Raw genomic sequence first — 16,981 nt, 5'->3', positions numbered from 1 at the left:
GATTTCACTAATCATAGTCGCATCACACATGTTTAAATAGTCATTTATTTGTGCAACCTTAACGTGCTGCCTAGTGTCATGTGATTGCCTTTAACTATGTCACTTATACAACATGTGATTTACCACACAACTGAATAAATTATTACTTGTAGTAGGCACCTAGTACAATATTTTTCCTTGACAAACTTTGTCAATTTGATTTAATCATTATGTGTTCATACTTATACGATCATTTATTGTTAGGAATTATTGAGCAACTAGCTCTATTGATCAACATTGTCACTGATTAAAAAAGCCTACCAACTTATAGACTGATGAGACACATGCTTACGGTGACAAAGATTTAGTCCGAACGATGATCTCTTGTCTGATCGAACACCTATTTGCTCAGACACTTGCTTATAATGAGCGCACGCTGACGTCAAGTGCATACTCGCAACGAGGAACGCCACAAGCCAAGCCACCTCGCAACGAGCACCGCCTACAGCCGAGGAATCACTTCACCGAGAGCATTGCCTCTAGCCGAGCAGCCTCGCAACGTGTGCTACCTCTAGCTGAGTATTGCTTGACGTTAAACACCGTCTCATGTTAAGTACTAGTTCTGGACGACATCTAGTCACTTCGGCCCGCACATGGATTGGATTTGAAGTCTCCAGCCAAAAGACTCTATTGACTGAAGACTTGGGGGACTCATGTTATACCATATATTTGGGCCTCGATATTTGGGCTTCATTACTGAGCCCATGATTTATGTAAGAGAAGGAAACCCTTATTTTATAAAAGGGATCCACCTCACCTTCACTTAGGGGGGACTGAATGAGAGAGGAAACAGACAGAGAGGCAGAAAATAATACAGAGAGCAAATACTAAGCCTCTATAGCCTCCATGCATACTGTAACCTTCATCAACATTTATCAACATCAGTGTAGACGTAGCCCAACTTGAGGTGAACCACGATATATCTTTGTGTTCTTGTGTGTTTGTATGATTCACGGTCGGATTTACGTTGGTCCAAGATCCACCGGATCAACACATGAAACTTGGTTATGGAGAGTTTCTGAATTCTCCTGCAAACTTGGTTTGGTAGTTGTCTAACAGATCACCATTATAGTGAGGATTACACTTTTTCCAAATGTGTCTATTATAGTGAGGATTACACTTTAATCAGCCCGTACTTCTGCTGTTTCGGTAACTCTACAAATTAGTCCTACAAAAAACTTCTGGCGGAAGAGAAAAAAATACAAACCCTTCCATATAAAAGAATGATCTGGCTGTGTTGTTGGTTTACCGCGACCAAAATTAGCATAACTCCCGCAGTCGAGCTCTATCTTAAATGGTGATGGCCAAGCTTAGATTGCATCTTTTTCCTCAACCCCAGCACCCAGTAAGTATATCACTGTTGTAGCTACTATAGATACACCGATATAGACGCATATAGTTGTGGTACAAACATAAATGTACCTGGAAAATGGATGCACGCCATAGTTTCCAATGTAAGTCATGTTAATGAGCTGTGTACTGAATTGAGAGAGAAGTAAGAAAAATTGATTACTTCTCTATTCATTTTCCTTGACTGAATCTTGATGCATGTTAAGCGTGAGAAGTGATAATGCATGTTCCCTAAATCTTGATTTGGATTAAAGAGTTCAAATACGCGCACAAGTTGTTCATTTTTTAATATGTTGGTTGTTAGGTTCTCAAATGGTGTATTTGGGTTGTATGAAATGCCTGATTTTGTGTGCTTGCACTTGTTGTCGATATTAAGAGAGAAAATTACAACCGCAGTTTTTAATGAACTTGGAAATTGGCTGACGTTTGGGTGTGCGAAACTTGGACAGTTGCTTGTGTGGGAGTGGAAGTCAGAGAGTTATATATTGAAGCAGCAGGGGCATTACTTCGATGTGAATTGTCTTGCTTATTCACCAGATGCACAACTGTTAGCCACTAGAGCAGATGATAACAAAGTCAAGGTATAGTAGTTTTTAGAATGGGAAGCTTTTTACTTAGAGGACTTTGCTTGTGTAGTTCCATGCAACATTTCGGTTCAAGCATCTTAGCTATATGTTTAAGCTCTTATGATTGAAGAACGAGGATAATAACTTGTTAGCTGTTATTTGTAGATCCATATATTGTCTCTACATTTGTGGGTTTTTCTTCAGCGTAATACTAACCCTTTTTATTTATCCATTTGTTTCGGTTGTAGCATGGGTTGCCTTTAATAAATGATGACTCGTTTCTTAACTGACTATGAAAGATACGACTTAGAATACTTTTGTACTGTAGGTCCATATTACTTAGATGTTACGATGACCTTGCATCACCTCATTCTTGTCTTATGATTCCCATAACGAATGATTTGTTTATAGTCAACAATTATTGTTCATGAGATTTTATCTCAGGACATTGTCCAAGAAAGTGGAGATTGGATGCCATTAGGTCAGATGATCATTGGTGATTTATGTACTATAGAATTGTCTAGTGAGTTTAATAATGCATGACAGTTTGGTAGGTTTGTGATGTATTGTTGCATGTCGATACCCATTTCTATTTGCGCTTTTATAATTACATTCAACTTGCCAATGTGCAAATTATTAATATTTTGTACAAAATGCAATTATGGAATCATATCCAGAGAGTTTACTCTTTTTCTTATGCAGGTCTGGATTGTCTCATCAGGGTTCTGCTTTATAACATTCGCTGGGATGAATGTGGCTTGCTTCAACTTCTTGGACGGCGAAGCTTGTGGCTAATTGCATCAAGGCAGCGATGATTTTCATGCTGAAGAAAGGAGGAAGCACAACGAAGCTTATTTTGAGACCTCATGTAGCAATGCAGCTCCGACAAGGCATGACCTTGTTTACCGTGGCGTTCTGCCACTTCTCTTCTCAGCTCTCGTTAGAGCTTCTCATGCCGAGTCCACAGAAGAGAGCATACAGTTTGCAGTTGAACATGCAAAGGCAAAGGGACTCTGCAAGCCTCAGTCGTGGCTTTGCACGGCGCTAACACTGATATGATCAAGATTTGTTTGTGATATAAAGGAGATCCGTTTGAAGTTTAGGTTGAATTTTACCTTTGATATGCAGCATCCAATTTTGGCTATACTGTTTTGTTTTAGAGTTTAATTTGAGGTTAGAACAAATAACATGATGTATTATTTCATCTAATGAAGAGAAATGTTATTGGGCTTTGAAAATATGATAAATGCTTTGTTCTGGTACTCATGTAGCAATATGATAAACACTTTCTTGTGCAACTGTGTATCAGGAGTTGCTTGGCGACGACAAGGTTGGTTTAGCCAGACCTCGTCTTGTTTCTGTTCAAGTTGTGTTGTGTTGTTGGTGTTGTTTCTGTCCACTGTACCCAAAAGAAACATCATTTGACAACCTTTGGAGACTTTGTTTTTGTGTGCTTTTTATTTTGAACGTGATCGTCATTTTGATGATCCCAGTGACTTTTGTGAAGAGAGCGATAGTAGTGATGATGATGATGAAGAATACTTAAATTATCAAGTTGAAGGATCACATGAGATAGAGGCATTAAGAAATAGAATAGCGGCAAATTTGATGAATGCATCTAATTAGACTACTTTCAAGTACATTAACAATATTGTACTAATGAATCTTAGCTATTTAGTCTAAAATATTTCAATTGAAGTAGTTTGTCGTACTAATTAATATTTAAGATAAAGTTTATAAATAATTTTCTTTTAAAAATAAATTATATTTAGTAATTCACCTTTATTTGTTAAGAAAATTAAATTAATAGCACATCCAATATTATACCCTTTTTGGTCATTTCACACAGTCACAACTGTTTTACATAAAAGTTTACCAAACACTATCATACTGCTTTTTTTTTCCAAAAGCACTTTTACAAAAAAGTTTACCAAACGTTCTGCTGCTTTATTTCACAGCTGCTTATTCTCACAGCACAGCAGAAGCAGCTTTTTTTTCAAATCACAGCAATACCAAACCAGCCCTTACACAAGGGAAGGCAGTTAAAATTGCAATATGGCATAAGAGGTTGGGGCACCCTTCTGAGGAAATATTGGCAATTATGTTGAGATTTGCAAAAGTACTAGTTAGTATAGATGTGTCTCATTAAGTGTGTTCTTCATGTATTACTAATAAAATGTGTAGACAACCATTTTCTTTAAGGCAAAGTAGAGCTAGTTGTATGTTTGAAAAAGTGCATTTAGATGTATGGGGGCCTTTTCCAAAGATTTCAATAGAAGGATACATATATTATATCAGTTTTATTGATGAGTATTCCAGATTTGTGTGGATCTTTCCTCTGATTAACAAGTCTGAAGCAATGTCTATGTTTGTGAAATTTCATGCTTTTGTGTCTAATCAGTTTAATACTTCAATTAAGTGTGTACCAACAAATGGAGGGGGAGAATATGTGAGCAAATGGTTTACTAATTTTCAGGAATCAAAAGGCATAATTCATATAATTTCATGTCCTTATGCTCCTCAACATAATGGTATTTCTAAGAGGAAACATAGACACCTAGTGGAGACAGCATTGAGTTTAATGGCTGAGGCAAATTTACCTTCAACATTATGGTTTCATGCATGTGCTTATGCAACATTTCTTATAAATAGAATGCCTTGTAGGGTATTAGAGATGAAATCTCCATATAAAATTCTATTTGGTATAGTACCAGAAATACAACATCTAAAAGTATTTGGTACAGTTGTTTATCCTTTCCTCAGGCCATACAATTCAAACAAACTGGAAGCAAGGTCAGTGCAGTGTCTCTTCTTGGGTTATGCTATGGGATATAAGGGAGTAATCTGTTACAACATGACAACTAGAAAATTGTTAGTGTCTAGACATGTACTACATGATGAATCGAGGTTTCCCTATAAGGTACATTCAACTGCAAGTGCAGATAGATCACACCAAGCTCAATCTATGGTTCAAAGACCCATTGTGGTTCAAATGCCTATACCTATGTTCTTAGTGTGCCTCACAGAAATCAAACGAAAGATAATAGTGAATATCAAATTAATATGTCTGTTTCAATATCTGAAAGTAGTGCTGCTACTAGTTCTTCTACACATGATACTTCATTACAACAGGTACCAATTTCACATGGCTTATACTCATAGACATCAAATTTTTCTCTAGATACAAGCTTTAGTTCTAGTTCACTGTCACATGGTACTTCTTCACAACTGGAGTTTTCTACCCTCACTTCCACTCCTTCTAGTATGTCACAAATGTTGCATGTTCATCATGACACACAACTTGAGGTAATACTTCCTATTTTAACTCCCATCTTATCTGATGTTGGTAACTCCAAAGCTGATTCAATGCATCCAATGATTACTCGATCGAAGAGTGGTGTGTTACCACAAAGGAGTCATAAGGGATATCTTGTTGCCTTACCTGAGCTGCAATCTTTGCAATTAACTCAAGATAAGCTTTTTGGTGGAGGTTTTTCATTTATAGCCAGTTCTGTTAATGCTGCAGAACCAACAACGTTTCGAAAAGCTGCATCTATGCCACAATGCAGAATATAATTCCCTTATAGCTCAAGGAACTTGGGAAATTGTTCCACTACCTGATGACAGGTCAATTGTTGGCAGCAAATGAGCTTATAAACTCAAAAGGAATCCTGATGGCTCAATCTCTAAGTATAAAGCTCGGTTGGTCGCACAAGATTTTTCACAGGAACAAGGAGTTGATTACTCAGAAACATTTAGTCATGTGGTTCAACATACCATAGTGAGAGTATTATTAGCATTGGCCACAATTAATTAATAGGAGCTAAGGCAGTTAGATATTAAGAATGCATTTCTGCATGGTGATCTTCAAGAGGAAATTTACATGAAACAGCCTCAGGGATTTGTGGATATAGCCAATCATTCGTATATTTGCAAGTTAATCAAGTTGTTGTATGGTCTTAAGCAAGCTCCGAGGGCCTGGAACTCCAAGTTCACAAGTTACTTACCTGCAATGGGGTTCAAAGCTTCTGCTTCAGATTCCAGTTTATTTGTTAAGCAAGATAATAGTGATGTAGTCATTATACTGTTGTATGTAGATGACATTATCTTAACTGGATCAAACTCGTGCAAGGTACAAAGTGTAATCACAGAGTTATCTGAGGTGTTTGAGCTTAAAGATATGGAAAAGTTGACTTATTTTCTTGGTTTGCAAGTTAATTACAAGAAGAATGGTGATATCTGTGTCAACCAATCTAAGTATATAAAACACTTATTGCATAAAACTGGTATGGAGTCCTGCAAACCAGCATCTACACCATGCAAGCCTTATAATCCATTGCTAGTCACTGAAGGTACCATATTGCCTGATCCAAGTTTGTATTGTAGTATTGTTGGCTCATTGCAGTATTTGACCTTTACAAGGCCAGATATTTCATATGTTGTGAATTTTGTGTGTAAATTCATGACTTCTCCCACATAGATACATTTTTGGGTAGTAAAAAAGATCCTGCGATTCTTAAAAGGAACTATACAAAGTGGTATCAGATTTTCAGTTGACACTGCAATAGGGATCACAGCCTTTAGTGATTATGTTTGGGCTACAGATTTGAACACAAGGCGATTTGTGACAGGCTATGTTGTATACATTGGTAATAACCCAGTTTCATGGCAGTCAAAGAAGTAAGATTCTGTATCAAGGAGTTCTACAGAAGCTGAGTATAACGCATTGGCACATACTGCAGCTGATGTTGCTTGGATTATAAATGTTCTTCGAGATATGGATGTTGTCTTACCTTTTCCTCCAGTGATATACTGTGATAACAAATATGCAATTGGATTAATTGCCAAACCAGTTTTTCACTTGAGGATCAAACATTTAGACACAAATATCATTTCGTACTGGAGAAAGTTCAAAATGGGGATTTGCAAGTTCAATATCTACCTACTGAAGGTCAAACTGCATACATACTAACTAAGGGTCTACAGAGTCCTTCATTCCTCAAGCATTCATTCAATCTCAAGCTTGGAAACCCAGCTGAGATTGAGGGGCGATGTTGATAGATATATGTACACATCGGCAAGATAGGGTTTTGACATATGGCTTACACATTAGCCAAGGTTGTTAGGATTGTGGTTAGACAACTAAAAGGATAAGAGAAGTTCATTAGTTTTTGATTACTTAGCTATGAATCGAAGGTTGTAGTATATATAGCAATTATCTGTAATTCTCAATCAATCAATACATTCATAGCAGTTCATTCTTCTCTCTCTTCTATCTCTCTACATTTTTCTATGAAGGTTTTCATTGCTTTCTTCTTCCTTCTAAGATACTGAGCTTAGTGTTAATATATATGATTTTTAAAGCAGGTGTCTATTTTAAATTCCATTTATAGGTGTAGTTGATATTGTTTAAGTTTTTGGCATCGGGTTTCATGTAGCACTAAAGATACTTGATTCCATTTGGTAATTATTATGTCCTTTATGTATTTTGCTTTAATAATAATTGTTTCACATATAAAATATATACGACTATGTTGTGGCCTATATTTTACAGAGATGTGCAGCAAAGAGAAGAAGAGAGATTGGAGAATAGACTTGAGGAATTGTTTGTTAATTCCCCAGTCCTTGTGCCTTTATTTATAGTAATTAGGAGGAGAGAAACTTGCTCTCCAAGTAATACAAAGTATATTAGGAAAGATCTTCTAGATCCCAAAGGATTCCTATTTTATCTCTACTTAGGATTTACACAATCACATATTGATAAGAACATATGTCACAACACTCCCCCTTGAGTGTGCAAATACTCATGTAGATGGCGCATCAGATCTTCAGGCAAATGTAGAAGTAGTGGATGAAATCGTCTCGTTTAGTCGGCACAAGTAGCGAATGCGAGTCTCAAAAGACGGAAGAATGCAGGAGTGGTAAAACTCACAAAACCTTACTATGGCAAAACCCAAGGTGGGAGAAAAGCCCATAGGCTAAGGAGAAAAGTGAGAAGTTGCATTAAGTCAAAACTATACGTCTTCTGGACGCAAGTAGAAGAGCTCACAAGGGTATGATCAGCCCAAGATGGGTGCCTCGTTAAAACCTAGTTAGGTAGCAAAAACCCAGTGGGAAAAATGCTCCTAATCGTAGGGAAAAAGAGTACATTAAGATCAAGTGAGTATACTTCTAGATACTCCCCCTGAGTTTGACAAAACTTCCAAATGAAACTACAAGCATTGCAAATGAGAAAGTTACGCATACCAATTCATTGGACAAGCTTCTGGAAGGTAGACTTTGGTAGTGACTTTGTGTAGATGTCGGTAAGGTTGTCTGGGATTGGACTGCTTGACTTCAATCTTCTGATGCTCATGCTGATGTAGATACAATATGCTTGGTGTTGACTTTTTGGATGTATCATGATCTGGTCGATACATACAGCGTTGTATTCATGGATCGTTGTTGGGACTCAACGATGGATGAAAATCGCAAGGATTTTTGAATATGCTCAACAAGAATTCTCGACCATATCTCTCACGTGATGAGACATAGTGAGTCTTGGAACGATTCAAAAAGATTTCGCAACAAAAGGTCTATCTAATTAACCTCCAAGATATTGCGGTGTTCCTTAATGGTAAAGACATAACCATGCGGGAATATACCTTGTGCGGTCAGACAAATGGTCTGATTCAGCGAATCCCACAAGGTAGGCATCATTCCGAAGATCAAGGGGGTGTGGTCTATTCTGAGATGCATAGGGAATAAGCCCAAATCCGTAGTAACAGAAAACGTCTTTAACACCAAATTTGGTGGTGGCGTGTTAGGCGCAGTGCTGCTTTATGCCAAAAGATTATCAGCACATAAGATGTCTGATCTAGTGCATTTGAGCTAAGTACAACAAACGCCAATGGTACTTAGATATGGCTGCCTCACGTTCCAATATGGAACCTTATGCTCCATACCCTTCGTAAAGGTCTCATTTGCATCTAGCATACAGATGATCAGGATATACTCAGACGTAACACCTTCTGGGTCTAGTTTGAGTGGTGAACCAGAATACCATCAAAACTAGCTCGAAACTTCAGGTCGAGGTAATGTCAAGTTCTCCCAAGATCATTCATCTTATAGTCCGATATGTGAGTTAATTTTCTCAACTTTAGCAATTTCGGATTTTATACACGCAGGGGCATATATCCCTAACTGATCAAACATTCACTTAGACGGGTATACCACATATGCCCGGATAGTTCTGCATCTGTAAAGTGAAGGCCGCTTGAGAATCAAGAGGATGTTCTTGTGGTCTAGAACTATTTGAATCAGTACATGTAAGTCCTTTGGAAACTCCATGTAGGTTCATATCACGATCCCAGAGATACTACAACCACGTTTGTAATGCTGCGATCAATCACATGGCGTATGAGAGAAACCTTGCGCCACAAGGCGTCATATTGCACTATTTCATTCATCTCATTTGTCATAGATTGATTCTTTTAGTTGACCAATCAGTTCTACGTTGATATTAATCAACGGAACGCGGTTCGTTATCGTCGCTTTTCATTTATGTCGGTACCATATAAATGAAACATCATTTATGATAATCTCATTCCAATTCCATATCTCATCCAAACTAGTATACTGGACCAAGAATTTCAGGTCTCGGGAGTTATCTGAATTTAATCTCATGAGATGAAAAGGTCTGAGACAGCGATCGAGGGGCGGATTCATTCGTGCCACGTTCCTCCTCTTTTGGGGAGGTGAATCCTCGAACCGAGTGATCTACCATGCTTCTGGCATAAGATAGATTGATTGGCTAGCCGTCAATGTACGAGGGTCGGCCACAATTGTGGCTTTCCTACTTTCAGGACAAAGGTCCGAAGTACATTTGGTACACATCTTTGCAGGCACATTTGCAGCTGGTATATGTGATCTCGTCACTTTTACTAGATCAGAGGAAGTGTCTGGTTAAACTCTGACGATCTAGATTAGGATCGATATGAGACATAGTGGGGACGTCCACGATAATTCGCGTCGTTCTTTAGGAACGGTGACGTTCTTATCTCCCCCTAACGACGGGAAGACTGTCTCATAAAAGTGATAACCCGCAAAACGAGCGGTAAAGAGATCGCCTGTCAAAGGTTTTTTAGTAACGAATATTAGAAGGAGAATGATAACCGACATAGATTTCCATCCTTCCCTGAAGACCCCTTTGTTTTTGTGTGCGTAAGGGCGGCGCAAAATGGCATATAGACCGCACAACCAAAGATGCGCAGATGCGATATGTCGGGTTCGTATCTGGTAACCAACTGACACGCGCTTTATAAGGTTGGGTCGTGACGGGCCTCAGGCAGACCAACATGGTTGCTTGCAATATTGCATGGCCCCAAGCAGAGGTCGGGAACTGTGGTACGTATGACCAGTCGACCACGCAATCATTTGAAGGTGTTTAATGAATACTTTTGCTGGGTCGTTCTGGGTATGAACATGAGACTGGATGTTCAACTTTCAAAAAACCCAACCGACATGCAATATCCATCGAGATTTAAATTGTTCGATGTAAATGTCGATGTAAATTCTCCAACTTATCCAATCAAATAAATTTGATCAGATAATCAGGGTGGTGAGCCCTGAGCTTGTTAATCTGAGCTACCAGTGTGGAGAATGCAACTTGTGGACAACAACCACACGTGTGACAAACGTGTAGAAGCATCAACCAATACTATAGAATATTTAAATGGTCCGTAGGGTGGTTGAATCTATCCACAAATGTCCCATTTGAATCCTTTCTAAAAAGATGGAGGGTGCTAAGGTATAATACGTGTCCAGGTATGATTTCTTTACTTCTGGTAAAAGGATGCCCAAAACGGCGCATCACGAATCATCCTAGATATCCCAAACGTACATCCATAGCGAAAATTCCTTAGGAATCGCGGGCTTCTGGCCGGCCACATAGTGGACTTGAATGGATGTAATCCATTCGTTAAGCGTTCCATCTTCTCTAGAATATGCATTTAACTATATTCGTAAGAAGTGCAAAATGGTAATATGCCAAGGAATTTTACTCCATTTTTCTACATTGGTTTCAATATGGTAATAATACTCTCGAATATCCTTAAAGCTCAAAAATGTGTTCTTCCGGAACGAAGTGAGTATAAGGCTTCCCTTTATGGTAAAGTTAATACCATTGGACAATATAGGGTAGTGCCATGTCAAATTTCTCTCTTCCAAATGTTTATGGTAAAGTTAATACCATTGGACAATATAGGGTAGTGCCATGTCTTAGAACTTGTTACGGTTCGACAATACGCTGAATGGAGGAAACAAGAATGTGATTGGTGTTTTAGGAAATAAAATTTCCATAAACAACAAATTTAGAACATTCAGGTTCTAAGACATGGTTTGGTTTAAACGGATTTAAGCATGGAGAACTTCGGGTCTCAACATGAGTGTTGCGCATTAAGAAACTTCAGGTTCATATGGCACTTTTCCGAAACTTGGGGTTCGGAAGTATGAATTTTAAGTTCATAATATCTGCAGACAAACACATATATATATATATATATATATATATATATATATATATATATATATGCAAGCAAATATACAACAAGGATATACAAAGATATAACTTCAGGTTTATAATTATAATTGAATTAATTTATTTGGACTTCAGGGCCAAATTAAAATGTGGGTGAAAAAATATATAACCCATTGGGCCTAAAATAATTAGGCAAATAAAATTTGTGGCCCAAAATAAGTCCTCGAGTGGCTATATATAAATCTTGCCATGTGACCTAAGCCCAAAATTGGGCTAGGTTTAGTCTCTGGCGGGGCTGCAGGCCCACGGGCAGGAGAGAAATAACTAAGGGGGGTCACGGGTGAGCTGCAGGCTCACGGGGAATGGGTTGGGCTGCTGCTGGCAGGCCAAAAAAATGTTTTTTTCTTTTCACACGGGCCGAGGAACTGGAGCCCAATAGGGCTCGGGTTGAAGAAAACCAGAACAACCCAGCGTCGCTGGGTGTCAGATTCGAACCGGGGGAACGCCGGTGTCGCTTCTGGCGACTGTCCTCGGGGTCTATGACAATGCAAAGCTTGGGGGTTCAACTGGGGAACCCGAGTTGTAGACGGAAACTTTGGTTTCAAAGTCAGAGGTCCGAGAACGATTGGGGTTCAAAGAACCCGTCGATGTTCATCGGGTTTCTGAAAAAAAAAACCCATCGTCTTCGACAATGGCGAGGTCCCAATCACAACTGCAAGTGTGATTGCCCAGCAATAACGGCGTTGAAGCCGTGGCCGACTTCGGGCGGCACCTTGTGTTAGGGTTTGATGCCGAAGGCGTTTTTCAGATGGAGCAAGGGTTTTGCTCCAGTGCTTTGCAATCTATAGTGGGCTCGTGTGAGCCCAATATTGTTGGGGTCACGGGGAGGGAACCCTAGGGTTCTTGCGGCTTTTGCATAATGCAAAGGCATGGGTTCGAAGAACCCTAATTTTCCCGTTTCCAAATTTTTTTTTTTTCAATTCAATTATATTCATAAATAATTCAATTGTATATATATTTCAATGAATCACGTATTTACTTTGATGCATATGCAAATAATAGTTTCAATGCATGTACATATGTAAGATTCAATTCATGAAAAATATCAAATTCACATAATTGTAGCAATTTTGGTTATGAGGCATACACAATTTATGTAGAATCTAAAATACGTTAAACGTAAAGTTGGGTCATGCATCATGGTGAATGTTCATGCGATCAGGGCTTCAAAAATATCGAGTTAAAAACCGTTGTTTTGGAAGAACCTGATTGCGTGATGATATGAATGAACTGGTTTGATGCAGAAAAATTATTTCTTCAATTTCGACTTTCATCTTCAAGCTTGTATCACGTTCAACATAAGAAGAAAAATAAATTTAATCAATAAGAATATATGAATGCAATAAAATCAAGATTTAATCAATTAAAAATAATTGAAACGTAATACTCCCCTGATTGTAGACGAATAAATTCTCTTTAAATTCTTTTAAGCACAGCGTGAAGAGCGTGCTGATAACGTGTTGTGGCCTATATTGTACAGAGATGTGCATCAAAGAGAAGAAGAGAGATTGGAGAATAGACTTGAGGAATTGTTTGTTAATTCCCCAGTCCTTGTGCCTTTATTTATAGTAATTAGGAGGAGAGAAACTTGATCTCCAAGTAATACAAAGTATATTAGGAAAGATCTTCTAGATCCCAAAGGATTCCTATTTTATCTCTACTTAGGATTTACACAATCACATATTGATAAGAACATATGTCACAACAGACTAACTATTTTTTCTTATTTACTATTTAATAGGTCTGACCTCAAATAAACCCGAATGAAATCCAATCTAAAATTTAACCACTTTTGTGAGGGTTGGGTTAGAGTTGGGTTGACCTTGCAACCCACTCAAGTTGTACTCTTATATATAACTGGCCCAATTTAGAATTAAATTTTTTTAATAAGTACGAGGAAGTTATTATTTTATAAGAGTACTGAGGTTCTAGGTTATGTCTATGCTAATGTCATATCTTTGGTTATTCACTATGATAATCAATTGATTACATCTACACAGAGGCATGAGAGGCTTTTAGAGAGTAACGCGGTTGTGGAGAAATCCTAGATAGGAATTAAGGGTGCTTAGAGTGAGGGTAAGGTTGTCATTTCATATCAAAACTACACGATATTTCGTAACTGAAGCTAAAGGGGGAAAAAGGCAGTAGCATGATGCTTGGTTTAAAGTCATCAAATCCAAATAAAAAATCCCAATCCGAATAGGAATAGGAAAATAACTTTGATTGATTCTTATTCTCATATCTCCAATATGGAGGCAATATATATACATCCACACCTTGCGGTACAATGAATAATAATAAAAGAGTTTATCCTAAACTAGGTAGGAATCCCTTTAATGTAGGAAACCAAATTACATTCCAATACTAATTGATTTATGACTCACACGTCAACATAAGATGTAGTACGAAGACTTTACAAATTGATCTGCGTACAGTTTATTGTTAGTCGATGGTTTCTTTCGAGGCTTAATTCAGGTCCTGATTGAATTTCTGAATTCTCGGGTTTCGGACGCTGCCCTTAAGTTTCAAAATTTTAGGGTTTCCGATACTTCTGTTTCTTTCAACTTTACCAGAATAACTAGAGATCATCATGGTTGGCTCTCCGGCTGCTGCTGTCGAATTGAATGATTCGGGTACGAGGGATTTATGTATGTGTGATGATTTGTGGTTTCATATTTTGAGCAGATTATCACAGTTAGATTTGATGAAATGCAAGATAGTTGCCAAGTCATGGCATCGAATAATCTCTGATGTTTGGTTGCGGAGATTTTGGTCGCAGTCTCCTATTATAGGTCTTTACTACCGTACTCTGTGGCCAGCTGATGATGATTCGTATCTTCAACTCAATTACGTATGTTTGCATCATAATTATAACTACTGGACCACATTCTGGAATAATGACATTCTAGAACCCGATAAACTAGTTGTCACTCAGGTGCGCGACGTATCTGACAGTTATCTTGACTGTTGTAATGGGTTAATTCTGTTCTTCAACCTGCGCACTTGTCAATTCTGTGTGTTCAACCCCATCACCAAACAACATGTCTCCGTACCTATAGCATGTGCACATGAGCGTGAGCATTTTTGCGCTGCCTTGGCTTTTGACCCTCTTGAATCCAACCACTATAGAATTGTTCGAATTGATTATTCCCCACAATCCAAATCCAGTGGTTGCCCAGTCCCAACCCCAACCCCAACCCTAACTCTGATGATGGACATATTTTCTTCGCAATCTGGACAGTGGGCTCGTCGTGGATTGCAACTCGACCCCAATTTTGTTGATGGATTTAAAACTTCCAAGGTTTGCAGGCATTTTGTATACTTGCGCGGGGTGTTATATGGCCTTGCTAGTTCACAGAAAGTTTTATGTATTGACCTCAATACCGTTAAAGCTCGAGCCTTTGAACTCCCTCGTGTTCTTGGGGACGATGATAAGACAGGTGCAACAATGGGATGTCTTGGGGTGTCAAAGGATCTTGTTTGTTATGTAACATGTGATAGTTCAAAAACTTTTCGTTTTTGGTCTTATAATGATCGACGTGAATCTGGTGACCAATGGACTCTCAAATATAGTGCTGTTTGGAATGGTTGGGTATGGGGGTCGGATACAAAGCTTATACCCAGTGCAGATATAGTGTTGAAACCCTATGCAATAAGTCCGAATGCTCATGTCATTTTCTATGGCACTTCAGAATTGATCTTTAGCTGGGACCTTGAAAGCCATAAAGGTGAACTGTTCGACGAGCCAATGATAGGGAAGATAGCTCCACCTGGTTATGACCTTCCTTTCTTTACCCAACGTGCTTTCTTGATACCTTTCTACAGTTTGGGTGAGAGGAATATTGCCGGCTCGACTCCATTGTAAGTAGATTGTCTCCATACATATATATATATATATATATATATATATATATATATATATATAGGAAATTGTTATTAGCACTCCAAAAATCTCATTCTACACTCCTCACAAGTGTATATTTCTTTCTAATTATAGAAAGTTTGGAGTGCCAAATGTGATTTTTGGAATGCTAATAACAATTCCTTATATATATGTTATGTTCTTATATAATATATACTATATAAGCATATACACAGGAATGTTAGTACTTTTTAAGGTTATTATCATTGTCATTAAGAAGAGCTTTTTCGTAACTAAACCCACATACTTGGATGCTTGATTTAAATTGGAGAGCAAACACTTTATCGTTTATTCTTATAAATGTGGGGAAATCCCGTTTGAATTCAACAAAAATGACTTCAAATTTAAAGGAAAAGTTGACGGACCCAAGAAGAGAGGAATTTCGACATTTTCAGAGATTAGAGGGCTTGAAACTTGATAGAAAGTTCTACTGACCAATCGAAAATTAAACAAATGATAAGTACAAGGGGAATTGCTATATTTTCTCCTTTAATTTTACCAATGAAGAATGGATTAATTAGTTACTGCTTAGATGACTTTGGAGTCACAATGTTGTTTCCAAAGAGTCCATATTTTGATTCTTTTCTAAAACTTACAAGACACCGAACCCAATAGTTGCATAATTAATGGGTAACTTTTTGTTGAAGCTCACAACCTATCTTGACACAATGAATCTTGTCGTAGTTAGCATAAATATCTAAGCTATTTGTGATGCAATTAACATTGATTTTTCTTTGTTGTTTCACATGAAGCTTTATTTGTTGGTATATATGCACCTCACAATAGTTTCTCTCATATTTTTCCTACCAACAGATCAGGGAGCCTTTTAAAGGGAGCACAGATTTTGAGTGCGGAAGCATTACCATGTGAGTGTGATAAACTAGACAGCGTACAAGTTGTAAGTGGTCGTTCATATTGCAATATGTTGATCAAGCGGCGGTTTACTTTTCCTAGTGAAATGCAGTTATGTGCAGGAATGGAACTGCCGGGTTAAGGGTGATTTTCAGACATATCTGATAGTAAATAAGATTTCTACTTTTCAGATTAGGTGGTTAATTTATTTTTAATTTTTTTTAGATTGGATCAAATCAAAGTAATCTCGAAATTTCGAAAATATAGTTCATTATTCATATATTTTACAAGTTTGAACTTTCTCGAACTTTTTCATATATACGTGGGAAATTCATTTTTAAATCAATAAGATGTTATGATATTATTGTAGCCAAATTAGTCAAATATACTGTTCGAAAGTTGGGTGCGACTAGTTTGACCATAATAAAATAGATACTTTAATACGACTTTAATTTGAATTTGCAGAATTACACAACGTACACTGTAATGCAATACATGTAGAAAAAAGGGAAATAAACGGCCTCATTAAGTAACATTGCATAAGTGATAGACGTAAATTACTTTTCTAATCACTAATGGACCGAAAAATTATTTTCTAACTATCTACATAGGAGGAATCGATGTGACATTCCTCATTTACCTAAACCTAATTAAGGATAATGCTTATATTTCACA

The 16,981-nt window shown here is 37.7% G+C and overlaps 1 protein-coding gene across 1 annotated transcript in view; it reads left to right on the top strand.

Annotated features, from left to right (window-relative positions):
• The window catches only part of LOC126603924 (uncharacterized), a 40,419-nt gene extending 23,894 nt beyond the window's left edge, over nucleotides 1-16,525 (top strand). Inside the window, exons 2-3 of the mRNA XM_050270957.1 lie at nucleotides 14,973-15,393; nucleotides 16,268-16,525. Of these exons, the coding sequence (XP_050126914.1) occupies nucleotides 14,981-15,393; nucleotides 16,268-16,448 (594 nt within the window). The 5' untranslated portion in view covers nucleotides 14,973-14,980 and the 3' untranslated portion in view covers nucleotides 16,449-16,525. The remainder of the gene's footprint in view (nucleotides 1-14,972; nucleotides 15,394-16,267) is intronic.
• Nucleotides 16,526-16,981: the final 456 nt, after the last annotated feature.

This window comes from Malus sylvestris, chromosome 15, assembly GCF_916048215.2.
Source record: "Malus sylvestris chromosome 15, drMalSylv7.2, whole genome shotgun sequence".
Classification (NCBI taxonomy): Eukaryota; Viridiplantae; Streptophyta; class Magnoliopsida; order Rosales; family Rosaceae; genus Malus; species Malus sylvestris.
Note: the sequence above shows the minus strand (reverse complement) of the source record. Positions and strands in the feature narration are given on the sequence as shown.